The sequence below is a fragment of the Scyliorhinus canicula genome, chromosome 4, assembly GCF_902713615.1.
Source record: "Scyliorhinus canicula chromosome 4, sScyCan1.1, whole genome shotgun sequence".
Taxonomy (NCBI): domain Eukaryota; kingdom Metazoa; phylum Chordata; class Chondrichthyes; order Carcharhiniformes; family Scyliorhinidae; genus Scyliorhinus; species Scyliorhinus canicula.
In genome coordinates, this window is record NC_052149.1 from 51,350,331 (window position 1) to 51,367,001 (window position 16,671).

The 16,671-nt window shown below is 47.1% G+C and overlaps 1 protein-coding gene across 2 annotated transcripts in view; it reads right to left on the bottom strand.

The window, feature by feature from the left end:
- armh1 (armadillo like helical domain containing 1) overlaps window positions 1-16,671 on the bottom strand; it is an 81,103-nt gene that overhangs the window by 30,603 nt on the left and 33,829 nt on the right. For both annotated transcript variants that reach the window (XM_038794227.1, XM_038794228.1), the window contains exons 6-7: window positions 11,383-11,467; window positions 6,736-6,855 (exon numbers count right to left, since the gene is read on the bottom strand). In XM_038794227.1, coding sequence (XP_038650155.1) covers window positions 6,736-6,855; window positions 11,383-11,467 — 205 coding nt within the window. The remainder of the gene's footprint in view (window positions 1-6,735; window positions 6,856-11,382; window positions 11,468-16,671) is intronic.

A 16,671-nucleotide genomic window follows, 5' to 3' on the forward strand; every position in this document is an offset into this window, starting at 1 on the left:
CCGCGGGCGCCCGGATAACGGCGCCGGAGAATGGGGCAGTTGCCGACGGACAGTGAGGCCCGATTCTTGAGCCCCCCCACCAGGGGATTCTCCGACCTGGTGCCGGATCAGAGATTCCCGGCCTAAATGTTATGACACCCTGGGCTAGAGAGTAGTCGATTCTGGCCCCACAGGCCCCAGAGTCCCAAATCAAGTCAAATAACCAATAATTTGTATAAAAATTCCTGAAACCTTTGGCCCTTGCCTGCCCAATAATTTACAGTCATCAAGTTTATAAGTTGAATCACAATTATTGTATATTTATAAAAGAAATAAAAATGAAATATGCAGTAATTACAACAAAATAACAGCAAGATGGCCGATACCCCCTTTACTGTCCCACCTTCTACCTACACACACAAGACAAACACAGAGGGGTGGAAAGGGGTAAAGATAATATGGATTAAAGTAACAAAAGATAAGAGTCCTTGCTTTTAATTTTGAATTCTTTGTAGCAGGCTTTCCTCTCAGTATGCTGATTGATCAAAGCCACCGGTGATGGTCTTCTTGCAGTAACATTAATTCAGTACTCACAGGCAGTAGGATTTCTTCTGGAGAGACACTTTAGCCTTTATTAAACTGGGCCTGCAGGGCAGCATGGTGGCGCAGTGGTTAGCACTGCTGCCTCACGGCACCCAGGTCCCAGGTTCGATCCCGACTCTGGGTCATTGTCCATGTGGAGTTTGCACATTCTCCGTGTTTGCGTGGGTTTTGTCCCACAACCCAAAAGATGTGCAGGCTAGGTGGATTGGCCGTGCTAAATTGCCCCTTAATTGGAAAAAATTAATTGGGTACCCTAAATTTAAAAAAAAAATTAAACTGGGCCTTCAACTCAAACGTCCACCTTTCAGTCCACTTCTTCCCTAAGATTCTTTGTCTCACATCAAACTCAGCTTCCAGCCCAAATTTTCATTTCAATCCTTTACAGTTTTACTAAATTGACATCCAGCCTTACTGGGGAAAGAGAAGAGTTCTTACACTAGATTTTTAGAGAGATCCCATCATAGCAGAAAGAGAGAGAGGAAAACAGAGCTGCTCCTTCCAGCTTCAGAATCAAAAGCGAAACTAAAACAACCCTACAATATTGGGGAGAGAGAAACATTCCAGAGAAATGAGAACCAATCACCGTTGGTTACCCGCAAAGCCCAGCATTGCACGCCAGCTCAATGGCTGCCATCCAAGTCAGTCAAACTGAGTCATCACTGATCTCTCCTGCTTGAATTAAAGGCAAAGTCTGCATTAAAGTCACAGGCCCATTCATCATCTATGGATACAAATTGTAATTTCAAAAAATAAAAGAAGGGGAAAATAAGGGACTAAACAGGGGTTGAACAGGAGGATCCTTACACATGACAAAGGAAAACAAGGATGCTTCAGGACCACCTGGAGAATAGGAGATCATATAGAAAAGCACCAGCAGAGTCATTTAGCAAAGGAAAATTGAGTCAGGGCTTGCCTTAGACACACAATGATGATATAAATGTTAGTTTTTGTGTTTTGCCATAGCGGGGACAGTCTGCTATTGGCTGCCAGTGAGATATTCTGGTTCCATCGCTGTTAACAGGGTTTTCTGTTATATGCACTCCCTGTCCCCAGGAAACCCATGGTAGGGATTCACCATTGGCACGACAGACAATCCTGCCAGCGGCAATAGCCGGACAATTCCCATCCATTAGAAATTTGCGAATGCCCTTCGGGAGGGTTTAAACTAGTTCAGCAGTGGGTTGGGAACCTGCATTGTAGCTCCAGTATACAGGAGGTTGAGAGTAGTGAGGTCATGAGTAAGGTTTCAAAGTTGCAGGAGTGTACCGGCAGGCAGGAAGGTGGTCTAAAGTGTGTCTTCTTCAATGCCAGGAGCATCCGGAATAAGGTGGGTGAACTTGTGGCATGGGTTGGTACCTGGGACTTCGATGTTGTGGCCATTTCGGAGACATGGATAGAGCAGAGACAGGAATGGTTGTTGCAGGTGCCTGGGTTGGGATATTTCAGTAAGCTCAGGGAAGGTGGTAAAAGAGGGGGAGGGGTGGCATTGTTAGTCAAGGACAGTATTACGGTGGCAGAAAGGAAGTTTGATGAGGACTCGTCTACTGAGGTAGTATGGGCTGAGGTTAGAAACAGGAAGGGAGAGGTCACCCTGTTAGGGGTTTTCTATAGGCCTCCGAAAAGTTCCAGAGATGTAGAGGAAAGGATTCCAAAGATGATTCTGGATCGGAGCGAAAGCAACAGGGTAGTTGTTATGGGGGGACTTTAACTTTCCAAATGTTGACTGGAAACGCTACAGTTCGGGTACTTTAGATGGGTCCGTTTTTGTCCAATGTGTGCAGGAGGGTTTCCTGACACAGTATGTAGATAGGCCAACGAGAGGCAAGGCCAATTGGATTTGGTACTGGGTAATGAACCAGGACAGGTGTTAGATTTGGAGGTAGGTGAGCACTTTGGTGATAGTGACCACAATTTACGTTTACTTTAGTGATGGAAAGGGATAGGTACATACCGCAGGGCAAGAGTTATATCTGGGGGAAAGGCAATTCTGATGCAATGAGGCAAGACTTAGGATGCATGGGATGGAGAGGAAAACTGCAGGGGATGGGCACAATGGAAATGTGGAGCTTGTTCAAGGAACAGCTACTGCGTGTCCTTGATAAGTAAGTACCTGTCAGGCAGGGAGGAAGTGGTCGAGCAAGGGAACCGTGGTTTACTAAAGCAGTTGATACACTTGTCAAGAGGAAGAAGGAGGCTTATGTAAAGATGAGACGTGAAGGTTCAGTTAGGGCGCTCGAGAGTTACAAGTTAGTTAGGAAGGACCTAAAAAGAGAGCTAAGAAGAGCCAGGAGGGGACATGAGAAGTCTTTGGCAGGTAGGATCAAGGATAATCCTAAAGCTTTCTATAGGTATGTCAGGAATAAAAGAATGACTAGGGTAAGAGTAAGGCAGTCAAGGACAGTAGTGGGAAGTTGTGCGTGGAGTCCGAGGAAATAGGAAAGGTGCTAAATGAATATTTTTCGTCAGTATTCACACAGGAAAAAGACAATATTGTCAAGGAGAATACTGAGATTCAGGCTACTAGACTAGAAAAGCTTGAGGTTCATAAGGAGGAGGTGTTAGCAATTCTGGAAAGTGCGAAAATAGGTAAGTCCCCTGGGCCGGATGGGATTTATCCTAGGATTCTCCGGGAAGCTAGGGAGGAGATTGCTGAGCCTTTGGCTTTGATCTTTATGTCATCTTTGTCTGCAGGAATAGTGCCAGAAGACTGGAGGATAGTGAATCTTGTCCTCTTGTTCAAGAAGGGGAGTCGAGACAACCCCGGTACCTATATTACAAACCTTATTGAGTTCTTTGAGAAGGTGACCAAACAGATGGATGAGGGTAAACCAGTTGATGTGGTGTATATGGATTTCAGTAAAGCATTTGATAAGGTTCCCCACGGTAGGCTATTGCAGAAAATATGGAGGCATAGGATTCAGGGTGATTTAGCAGTTTGGATCAGAAATTGGCTAGCTGGAAGAAGATAAAGGGTGATGGTTGATGGGAAATGTTCAGACTGGAGTCCAGTTACTAGTGGTGTACCACAAGGATCTATTTTGGGGCCACTGCTGTTCGTCATTTTTATAAATGACCTGGAGGAGGGCGTAGAAGCATGGGTGAGTAAATTTGCAGATGACACTAAAGTCAGTGGAGTTGTGGACAGTGCGGAAGGATGTTACAAGTTACAGAGGGACATAGATAAGCTGCAGTGCTGGGCTGAGAGGTGGCAATTGGAGTTTAATGCAGAAATGTGTGAGGTGATTCATTTTGGAAGGAATAACAGGAAGACAGAGTACTAGGCTAATGGGAAGATTCTTGGTAGTATGGATGAGCAGAGAGATCTCGGTGTCCATGTACATAGATCCCTGAAAGTTGCCACCCAGGTTGAGAGGGTTGTTAAGAAGGCGTACGGTGTGTTAGCTTTTATTGGTAGAGGGATTGAGTTTCGGAGTCATGAGGTCATGTTGCAGCTGTACAAAACTCTGGTGCGGCCGCATTTGGAGTATTGCATGCAGTTCTGGTCGCCGTATTATAGGAAGGATGTGGAAGTATTGGAAAGGGTGCAGAGGAGATTTACCAGGATGTTGCCTGGCATGGAGGGAAGATCTTATGAGGAAAGGCTGAGGGACTTAAGGCTGTTTTCGTCAGAGAGAAGAAGGTTAAGAGGTGACTTAATTGAGGCATACAAGATGATCAGAGGATTAGCTAGGGTGGACAGTGAGAGCCTTTTTCCTCGGATGGTGATGGCTAGCACGAGGGGACATAGCTTTAAATTGAGGGGAGATAGATATAGGACAGATGTCAGAGGTAGGTTCTTTACTCAGAGAGTAGTAAGGGCGTGGAATGCCATGCCTGCAACAGTAGTGGACTCGCCAACCCTAAGGGCATTCAAATGGTCATTGGATAGATATATAGAACATAGAACATAGAACAGTACAGCACAGAACAGGCCCTTCAGCCCTCGATGTTGTGCCGAACAATGATCACCCTACTTAAACCCACGTAACTCGTATACCCGTAACCCAACAATTAACCTTACACTACGGGCAATTTAGCATGGCCAATCCACCTAACCCGCACATCTTTGGACTGTGGGAGGAAACCGGAGCACCCGGAGGAAAACCCACGCACACACGGGGAGGACGTGCAGACTCCACACAGACAGTGACCCAGCCGGGAATCGAACCTGGGACCCTGGAGCTGTGAAGCATTGATGCTAACCACCATGCTACCGTGAGGCCCCTAATGGACGATAAGGGAATAGTGTAGATGGGCTTTAGAGTGGTTTCACAGGTCGGCGCAACATCGAGGGCCGAAGGGCCTGTACTGCACTGTAATGTTCTATGTTCTAAGTTACTGCTTTACTTAAGGTACCACAAGCGTTACCAAAAATCAGATTTTAAAAATATTTTATATTTGGTTTCACCTTAAATTGAGTACTGATAAATTTATGAAACTGGGTCATTTAAGTTGAAATCTCCAAAATTAGATTAAATCAAACATATTACCTATGGCACACCACAATAACAGTCTCATAAGCTTTCTAATTGAACTAAGAAATTACAGTTTTATCTGTGCTGCACTGGCAGGTGTTCTGGTATGGAAGGTGGTAGTCACCAGACAGCCCAAATCACAAAGGGAAACTTGGGAAAGCTGTCACAAAGATTTGAAATTTGTATTATATTACAAGAAGATAAATGTTCTGAAGTCAGAAGCAAGAATTGCAAAAGCATTTTTGGAGATTTTAAATATGAAATTAAAACATGAACAAAAATAAAAGAGAATTTAAACACTCATGATTGCATTTACACAATTAAAAGTAGTTCTACAAACATTTCTCAAAAGGTTTCAGCTGAGTTAAACTCAGAACTAAACACCCTTTTCAGGCACCAGTCCCTAAAAATGTTTAATCTATAAACATCCCAGTAAGATTACCACATACATCTACTGTTGCTATAGGGGAAATATTTCTCAGGGCTTCTCTCCCTTGCTCGATAATGGAAATTCAAGAATTGTATCAAAACTTTGCAGACTAAACTTTTCTCTGTGAGGGTGACTAGGGCTCACACTGTGTCTCTGAAAGCTTTCTCTAAGCACAGTACATTCTTCAAAAAATTATGGTTAGTCCTACCCATACAGCTTCCAATTTCTCTTTGGAAGCCCCCTTCACAGAATATAAAAATCTTTCATGTTGTTTTATTGCTAATTTTGGATGACAATTAAATTTCTGCTTTACTCATTTACTATATTTGCCAGTTGTAAATTTTACTTTTGAAATACAATTGCTAAACTTCTATTCACTCCCTTATCTTCTCATGCAAATTTCTTTTAAACTGCCCACTGGTATATCATTTCAACTTTCTTTACCTTCAATTCAATATGCTTGCTTTCACCCCTAACCTTGCACAGTCTAACTACCTTAAAGTTTAATTAAATTCATCACGTCCACTCATACACACAAACATCTGTTTCACAGCATACCACAGTGACAGTCAGTAAATGGGGGCTGGATTCTCCGTTTTCAGGACTATGTCCCCACACCGTCATGAAAACTGTGGTCTTTTATGCCAGGAAAACTGACGTCAAAAGGCCACAGATTCACCGTCTTGCAGGCGGCTAGCAGGCAGCTGTCGTGGAGCTTGCAGCTCTAGCTGCCAATATGGCCCCCCGTACTTCTGGATCAGAGGCCGTGCTCCATGGCGGACTCAGCCCGTGGACTTGAACTGCCGAAATAGAGTCCCGCATCAGCCTTTCGCCTGACCCAGACTGCCTGAATACATAGCCCTCAGTCCCAAATGTGGCCTGCCCTGCCCTCCGATCGGCCCTCCCCCGATTGTGGCAGCCCTGGACTGAGTCTGCAGCTGCCACGCAAGGTTCCCAAATATCAGGATCACATTAGAAACACGCCATCTGGAATTCGGCTGGTTGGAGACGGAGAAAAGCAGGGCGGCTGAGGCGTCGGGTGCGGAGAATTCAGCCCATGATATTTCTTTACACAGGTCTCCATTCAGATCATGATCCATTGCTACATACTCGATTGAACTTTCTTCTGCCAGCAAATAAAATTGTTCACTAAACAGATAAACATGTTCAAACATTCAGGTGGTGTTAATTTGTTATAACTCACAACTTTGAGTTACACCTCGGGATCTTTGAGATTTTCTTTCTTACCGTCAATAATTTTTGGTCGATTCTTTATGTCATCCATTGATGGATTAAGACGTGCAACTAATCCTTCCAGCAAAGCTTTTCGCACATTATAGTCCAAGAGTATCTTGATTAATTCAATTCCTATAGCACAGTAATCATTGTATGTAACACAAGAATATTTGTTTTTACGCAAACATATTGATCTCTTGTGGCAATGAGACAAAATTGGATTTTTGATTTTTAACAGAAATATAGAATGATAATGCATAGAAGGACACCATTCAGCATGCATCAGCTCATCATAGAGTGAAGAAAGCTCCAACAGAACAGAAGTCCCAATAGTCTCAACCCCAACAGCCTGATTTGTTTTCCTTTCAAACATTTAACCAATCATATTTTCTATTGCTAGGGAAAATACGTGAGGGATTAAAAATCCACAATAACACAAGATATTTCTCAATCAAAAGGCCATAAGCTCAGAGAATGTATAGGATAATATAGTAAATGTCACAGAATGGGGGACTTCTGGTTGCGGCATAAAGGTGGAGGTCACATGTTTGGTCGCTCCTGTCAGAGTAGTCTTTTCTTGGCACTTTGCACCTAGTTTTGGGAAAATCCTTTTGCAAGAAACTGTGGAAAGATCTGAGGCATTTATAGAATGTCAAAAACTGGAAAAAAGAATCCAGATAAAAAGGGAGTGAGCGATAGTCCACCGCCAAGTGTGGAAGGGAGTGCTGCAGGGGTAAAGATGGCGGGAGAGAACCCGCTGAGTGGGGTCGCACCCATCATGGTGGAAAAGATGGCTGGGGAATTTGAGCAGTTGTTCTCAAAAAATTTGAAAGGCATGAATGGAGATGATGAACTTGTTTAAGGAGTGGGTGGGTAAGACCCTTGCCCCAATGAGAGAGGAGTTGGTGAAGACTTCAGTGGTGGTGCGGGAGCAAGGGGAGAAAATGAAGGAGATGGAAGAGGCATTGTCGCGGCAAAGTGACCAGTTCACTGTGATGGGTGAGGAACTGCGGAAGGTGGTAGAGATCAACAGAGGACTGAGAGCCGACATACTGCCGAAGTTGATGGGGGTGGGCGAGGATCCTTCTGAAGATTAATTGGACAGGACCCACCGGTCGCTCCGGCCAAAACCAAGGACAAATGAGCTGCCAAGAGCTGTGATTGTCTGCTTTCACAATTTTCAAGTGAAGGAGAAGGTTCTGAGGCGGGTGAAGCAGAAGCAGGAGTTGAGTGGGACGGAGATGGTATGCGTATATATCAGGACTTGACAACGGAGCTGGCAAGGAGTCGGGCAGCCTTTGATCAAGCCAAGGCGGCGTTGCATAAACGTAAAGTGTGGTTTGGCGTGCTCTACTCGGCGAAGCTAAGGGTCACGCATAATGGCAGGGACTATTACTTCAAGACGGTGGCGGAGGCAGAGGCGTTCGTGAAGGCAGAAGGCCTGGGATTGGACTGAATTTGGACTTTGACGGATTTTAAAGGGTTTTTACTTTCCTTTATGTTGTATTTTCCCGTTATGGTTTACTGTTTTGTGTAATAGAGGCTTGGGTTGGGGTGGTTTGGGAGGGTCAGTGTGGATTTATGCTTCTTTCGGTTTGGGGGTTTGTTTGGATGTGAGGTGTTGGGAATTTGGAGGGGGTGGGTGTGGGGGATATAGGGGTTGGTATGTTTTATTTGATGTGGGGGACGGACTCTTGCAGTGGCCACCGCTCTAGCAAATGTAATGTTAGCTAGTGAACGGGATTGAGGAGGGGGGAAGGGCCGAGGCCGGGGGAACCTGTATGGGCAGGTTTCGATGGGCCTGGGAGGTATGAATGGTGGGAGGCTGGAGATGATAGTGGGTGAGATATTTTCAAGAGGAAGTGGTGGAGGGGTTTCTGGGAAGGGGGAGGTGTAGGGGAGTGATTGTGACTAGGACAGGGGCTTGGTCTGGGAGGATGGTCATAGCGGGTAGGAAGGGTGGGGGTCAGGAGGAAGGGTGAGAGACCCCCGGTCAGAGTGGTGACATGGAACGTGCGAAGAAGATAAATAAATTTTTTAAATAACCACACAATGAAGGGAAAACACAACAATTAACTAAATTTGCACTGTGTGGCAAAGATTAACTCCACACATAACACTGATAAAGGAAAAGCTACCTTTTGTTTCAGGGTAACATCACAAATGCTTGGATTATATTTCTACTGAATCCGAGACTGGTAGTGACAGATTTAAAGGGCCATGGTTGTATTCTGGCTTGAGAAATATTTAGTTGTACCTGGCAGTTGCTTTCAATAGCCATTTGCCCACTTGCTTATAATAACGAAGTGGTCACATCTGCAGGACCCAGGAGAGGAGGGTGAACAAAGTGCTAATCACTGGGGTCCATGTTCTCAGAAGGTCCTGCCTCATTGGTCGAGTCACCTGTCAACGTGGATGGTCAGTGTCCAAATGAGGCAATCTGTTAAATCGGCCATCCTGATTCTGAACAAGAGCAATTACTGGCCGAGTAGCGTGTGCCACATTCCCCAGTAGCTCCTTTGCTTGTCTCACATGAGGACTTGTGTGAGGACGGTTCTGCTTCTATTCTGTTAGAGCTTTCCTCATTTTTGACCTGGCTGGAGGCTGCTGGAGTGCAAGGCAAGATGAAATGCCTAACGTCTCACCTAGAAGGCGCTTCCTGACCACTTCCCTTGAAGGTGTGTGACCCTGACCCCCGGGCCAATCTTCCCCAACCTAACCCAACCTCATATCACTCAATGGTGTGTGGCCCAGGGCCAGGTACTTCCTGACTAACCTCTTCCCTCTCAATGATGTGTGAATCTGGGTGGGTCATTCCCAACCAGACCTCCTCCCACTCAATGGAGTGTGGCCCCATTCTCTGGTTTTCCACACAAACCCCTCGCTCTTGATGGTGTGTGGCCCCAGGCCTGGATGGACCTTTCCCGACTGACCGCCTCCTTCTCGATGATGTGTGGCCCTGGATCAGGCCCTTCACACCGGCCTTCTCCCCCTCGATGGTTGTGGCCCGCCCTGGATATTCACTCTGCTTTCAAGCCGAATACAAGTGACCAATGAGAAGCAGATATTTTCTACTGTACCTGGGCCAACACTCAAGGGTAAAGCACTACAAAACCAATAGCTAGCAACAATATGATGAACTAAAAAATGTTAACTTGGCAGCTTTGCAGAGAATTTAACCTTAAATAGTATTGTTGAGTTCATTTTAATCTTGGATATTACAATAAGTAGAGTTCAGGTAAAGTTATTGTGAAACATTCAATCTGTAATTATTTAAATTCCATCAGAAAATCTCCACCATCAAGTATTCAGTGTACTAGGCCAGGCCCTCCTACCCAACCTCCTCTCTCTCGATGGTGTGGCCATGGTTCCATTTTGCTTGTTGGTTGGTTGGCAGAATGCCTTTCACGAAATCACAATTGTGCATCTCCCAGGAGTCTCAGCTACTGTGATGTACTTTTGTGGTCAATGTTATGTCAGGATATCTTACATCCAAATTACACTTAGCAAGATTCACAAACAGAAAGAACCAGATACTGCGATTGGGGCAAAATTATACAACAATACAGGAAATGTGAGCAACAATAGACCACGTGACCCATCGAGCCTGCTGTACCATTCAATATGATCATGGCTGATCTTGGGCTTCAACTCCATTTTCCTGTCACTCCCTATACCCTTTAATTCCCTGAGACCACAAATCTGCCTATTTCAGCCTTAAATGTATTCAACGTTGAAGCATCCACAACCCTGCCTCCTTTTGTTTGCCTTCCCCATCTTTAACAGTATTGACAGTGGCTCAGGAAACCAGTGAGCTGCATCAGGAGACTCAACAGGCGTCAGCAGATTGCTAGCACATTTCAGATGACTCTTGGACACTGACTTCAGGTGTGCACAGCAAGCACACCAACCATTCCAGCCCAAAAAAGGGTCGAGACAAATTTCTCTTCCAGAAATTTCATCTTGTCAGGCAGTAAATTTCCATATTTAAGTTAAGCAGACAACTTGGCCAGTTAGAACCAGATACACATGTCACAATGTAACAAGTTGAGCCTCTGTTTTAGTGGTTGCATTCTGATAGAAAGTGAGTGGCACATTTATTTTAAGCATTAATGGGACTTTTTGGTACAGTATATTGTCCATTTACCTGTTTTATTGAAATTAATTATCTTTTAATATAGACCTGAGTTTTGGTCTGATAAAGGCGTCTGGATTTCAGCAACATGGTTTTTAAAGCTTTTAAAGAGAACAGTCTCTGGATATAACATTACTCCAAAAAAATTGAAGGGACAGAAATCTAGGAATTCAACTGGAGCTGAAACCCCATATTAGAACCATAGAATTTACAGTGCAGAAGGAGGCCATTTGACCCATTGAGTCTGCACCGGACCCAGGAAAGAGCCCAGGCCCCTACCCTATCTGCATAGCCCAGTAACCCCACCTATCCTTTTGTGATATTCAGGAGAAATTTAGCCAATCCACCTAACCTACACATCTTTGGACTGTGGGAGGAAACCGGAGCACCCGGAGAAAACCCACAGACAGTCACCCGAGATCAGAATTGAACCCGGGTCCCTGGAGTTGTGAGGCAGCAATGTTAACCACTGTGCCACCATACTCTGCCCAACTATTTTTTTCTCAGTCCAAACAGTGATTTACCTTCATATTGCACTTCATAGTGTATGGTTTTCAATACATTCAAAAGCGGTTCAACAATACAAGGATGTACCATCTTCACAAGCATCTAAGAAAAACAAAAATTGCAATGTACAGCAAGTTGCCAGATTGACATTTTAGAACACCTTTTATGAAATAGATATTTTATAACGGAAACACCTTTTAGGTTCCCCAGCGCCATTCTTTGACACAAAGACCCAGAATGCAGCATCCTGTAAACCCTCTGCCATTAGTGTTCTGTAATGCAGGGCAGCACAATGGGTAGGTAACACTGTTGCTTCACAGCACCAAGGTCCTAGGTTCAATTCCCGGCTTGGGTCACTATCTTTGCGGACTCTGCATATTCTCCCTGTGTCTTCTTGGGTTTCCTCCAGGTGCTCCAGTTTCCTCCCACAAGTCCTGAAAGACGTGGCTGTTAGGTGAATTAGACATTCTGAATTCTCCCTCCGTGCACTCGAACAGGCACCAGAATGAGGCGACTGGAGGCTTTTCACAGTAACTTCATTGCAGTGTTAATGTAAGCCTACTTGTGACAATTATTGTGATTATTATTATTAATTGGTCACTAGGTAGTGAAGGATAGTAGCCTGAAGTGACATTCCCTGTGATTCTTTTTTCATGTTTTGTTGTTTGGAGTTAATTAGCTGAATTGGTAATACAAAATTACTCTGCACCATTGGAAGTGCCAACCTGCTGATGAAATATTAAGTTGAGATAAAAGACTCCATGATGAAGAAGAAAAAGTGAACGCTTTCAGTATCATGGCCAATGTTTATCCCTCAACCAACATTAGAAACAGAAGCAGAAACTGCTGAACAATCTCAGCGGGTCTGACAGCATTTGGCGAGAGAGAACGGAGCTGACGTTTCGAGTCTGGATGACTCTTTGTCATTAGAAACAGAACGTCTGGCTATTATCTCATTACAGTTTGTGGAATCTTGCTATGTCTAAATTGGCTGCCAGGTTTTTCTACTTCAACAATACATCACTGGCTGTAAAACAGTTGAGACACTGAGGTTGTGAAAGGAGCTATCTTAATGTAAATTATAAAATAAAATCAGAAAATGTAACTGGTGGGGTGACAGCACGATGGCACAGTGGTTAGCACTGCTGTTTCACAGCACCGAGGACCCGGGTTCGATCCCGGCCCCAGGCCACTATCCGTGTCAAGTTTACACATTCTCCCCATGTCTGCGTTGGTCCCACTCCCACAACTCAAAGATGTGCTCTGTAGGTGGATTGGCCACGCTAAATTGCCCCTTAATTGGAAAAAAAAAAGACATTGGTACTCTAAATTTATGTAAAAAGGATCAGAGCTGGCCACAATTATTTACAATACACATGAATGACTTCAACGAGGGAAACGAATGTACTATTAAGTATGTTCAAGGCTAGGATAGACAGACTTTTAATCAGTAAGGGAATCAAAGGTTATGGGGATAATGCAGGAAAGTGGGGTTGAGGATTATCATGTCAGATCAGTCATGATCTCATTAAATGGCAGAGCAGACTCAAATGGTCTACTTCTGCTCCTATGTCTTATGGTCTAAATGCAGGAAACACTCAACCTTGTCTGTGGAGAGAAAAACAAAGTTAATAATGTTTCGGGTTAATGACCTTTCATCAGAACAGACCTTTCAAGGCATTAATCTGAAACAACGGGCACGACCTACCAGACACAATGTGCCCAATGGTGCGGGATCAAGCCACGCTCGTGTACATAGGCCTTAAACCTTGGTACTGCCAAGATGCTCAGGTGTCACTGCAAAGCTGGTAGATGCACTGCCAGGGTGATAGGGTGGCATTGCAAGGGAGCCAGTGGCCAGGGTGGCACTGCCAAGGGTCAGGGCCCAAGGGGAGCCATGCCCATGAAAGGAGGGTGGAGTGGAGTATGGACAATGGGGGGTGCAGGGCAGGTAAGAAGGGGCCTCTGGGTGGTTGGTGGGGTGAGGGTCATGGAAGGGGGGAACCCAGGAGGGTGCGGGGAGCCTAGGCTGTGATAAAATGGCTACGTTGAGTTTAAGTGAGAGCGTAATGAGACCATTTGATCGTGGGAGAGGCCAAAATTGAGAAACACGCCGGGCACCGATTTGTTTGTGATCTAACCAGCCCGCCCCGTTGGCAAAATCAGAATCCCACTGAATCATGGCGAAAAAAGCAATAATCACCACTTAAGATCACTCCCAATACAATTAACAGGAGCGACCCCTTATCTAACAGCCTACCGTGACCTAGCTGCCCACACAGCAAGTGATCACACGATGCCATTTAGTACACCTTTTTAAAAATGTGACGCTGGCGGAAGGACTGCTGTGGGGATCCGAGGAAGTGAGTAATCATCTTCTCTCCTGGGCAATGATCCCGGCACTAGGGTTGCTGTCCTGGTACTTGGTGGGGCTTGGGGGAGCCCCTGGGGACCAGCCTTGATCAGGGTGGTCCACCGTCGCAGGGAGGGGTGGGGATGGTTGCGGAACAGGGGAGTGGCTGCCCATGGCCTCGGCAGAGGAGGGGGGTAAGAGAAGATGGATGTCTCAGTGCCCACGGGCCATCATGCCACCCCCTTGTTCAAGTGTTCTCATTCCTGGGGCAACACCAGCCTGCCAGCCTTCCCGATCATCCATTACTCCCACTGACCGCGGAAGCCTCTGGCCGTGCGGCTGGAGGCTATTGCTAATTTGGAATTGGCAATCGTAGCTAGCTGAGCACTTTGTGCCTCCCAAGTGGATGTTTGTAGGTAGGTGTGCCATGTAGCATGTGGGAGTTATTGCCTAGTATACCAATAAGACCGAGATGCTTGGATACTGTGCCTGAACATTGCAGGAGGCAGCACCACGGAGGCAGCAGCCAACATCCAGACACCTCGGGACTGGGCCCCAACACCGGGGACATTTTGGCGACCAGAGGGTGAGCATGTTCACCGGGACAGGGACCAGCGGTCTGTCCAGATAATGGTACTTGCGGGTGTCTGGGGTACAGGGTGTGGGGTCCAGTGAGCAGGGGCCGCCGCTGCGGTCGGTGGTGCATGGGCAGGGCATGTCGGATGGCAGGATATGTGGGGAGATCAATAGGAGAATATAGGTAGGGGGGAGCAATGGGGGGAGGGGGAGCAATGGATGAATGAGGGGGGAGCAATAGGGAAGGGGGTTGGGTGACTTATGGAGGATAAGGGAGGGGCAATGGGAGAATGGAGGGTCCCAGGGTGGGGGACATCACTGGTTGTCAGTCTCTCATCCTCTACAATTCCTTACAGATATAACACGTAATGGATGATATCTTGGACCCTGCGGAAGCTGGCCTCGTGGTGCTGCTGGCAGGCCAGGCACCTGAGGAGGCGTGGCAGCAGCAACGACAGAGACTTGAGGCAGCGGCCCACATGCAGGGCCCTGCTCCACACCCTGAGGACCCGGCCATTCATCAGCCAGGAAGAGACCCAGAGGGAGAGGCCGGTGATGGCCCAAGGTGTACATGCGTTGCTGGTCTTTCGAACAGATGACGGACAGCATGTGCTGCAGGTGGCTCTGCCTCAAAAAGGGAATGGTGTGGCATCTGTCCCAAGTCATTGCATGACTTGGCACCATGTGGAGGAGGAAGATACCTGCACCCGGTGACCGTAGCCCTGAACTTCAACACCTCAGGATCATTCAAGGGCTCGAGTGGGGACTTGTGTGGCATTTCATAAGGTAAAGCACACAAGTACATCTGTGAAGTCACGGATGCCCTGTTTGCCCGGGCAGCGAACTATATAAACTTTGACATGGATCAAGCCCAACAAGAGGCCCAGACAGCAGGATTCTCCGCCTTCGATGCAATGCCCCAGTCCAGAGGCTGATAGACTCACTCATGTCACTTTGCGCTGTCTAGGCGTGCCCTACATTAACAGAAAGGACTTCCACTCTCTGAATGTTCAGCTCATGTGCAATCATCACGTGAGAATCATGCACATTTGTGCACACTTCCCAGGTAGTGTGCACAACAGCTACACTCTGGGGCAATTGAACATCCTCGGCCTCTTCAAGGACCACCCCAGGATGGCCGGTTAGCTCTTGAGGGATAAGGGGTACCTGCTGAGGACCTGGCTAATGACGCCAGTATGGAGGCCGGTGACTGATGCAGAGATCCGATACAGCGAGTCCCATGTGGCCACCTGGGCTGTCATTGATTGACGCATCGGACTCCTCAAGATGCAGTTCCAATGCCTCGACCACTCTGGTCATGCACTGCAATACAGCCCCCCCCGAGGGTCATTCACATTGTGGTGGTCTGCTGTGTCCTCCCCAACCTGGCACAGCAACGGGGCAACGTGCTGGAGGTGGAGAAGGAGGAACATCTGGCCACTTCCGAGGAGGAGGACCAGGACGAGGAGGCGTCACCAGGAGGGGCTGGAGGACTACCCTTGGGAGGACCTGCATGACCAGCTGGTGGATGGAGGACAGGCAGCAGCAGACGGGTCTGGCAAGCCTGGAAGGCTAGGGAATCCCTCATTCTAGCCCACGTCACATAACATAGAACATAGAACAGTACAGCACAGAACAGGCCCTTCGGCCCTCAATGTTGTGCCGAGCCATGATCACCCTACTCAAACCCACGTATCCACCCTATACCCGTACCCAACAACCCCCCCCCCCCTTAACCTTACTTTTATTAGGACACTACGGGCAATTTAGCATGGCCAATCCACCTAACCCGCACATCTTTGGACTGTGGGAGGAAACCGGAGCACCCGGAGGAAACCCACGCACACAGGGGGAGGACGTGCAGACTCCACACAGACAGTGACCCAGCCGGGATTCGAACCTGGGACCCTGGAGCTGTGAAGCATTTATGCCAACCACCATGCTACCCTGCTGCCCCTAAGACGTGGCTAAGTCTGTCATTCTCTTTCCCAACCCCCCCCCCCCCCCCCATATCCCTCAGCCTTCCCTCTCCACTCCCCCATTCACCAACCCTCTTCCCCCTCCAACCCTCCCCAACCTGTCCCACCCTCACAGGGTCTGTGCAATATAACTCCAGGGTGATGGGACTGTATCGGCACTGACAGCGGGTCACTGTCGAGGGCAGGTGGGTGATGATAGCCCGCCGAGAGCTGAGTGCTGGTACTCTTCAGCCGCTGCCATAGTCTGGCCCCTGCCTGTCTGCTAAGTGCTCTCTCACACCCATCATCTGCACGTGGTGTGCCGGGGAGGTGCAGGGGGTGAAGATGTCAGGGGCTTCCATGTCCAGGGAGATGAGACATGGGATGTGTGCTCGGCCCGCATTTCGGAAGAAAGTGGC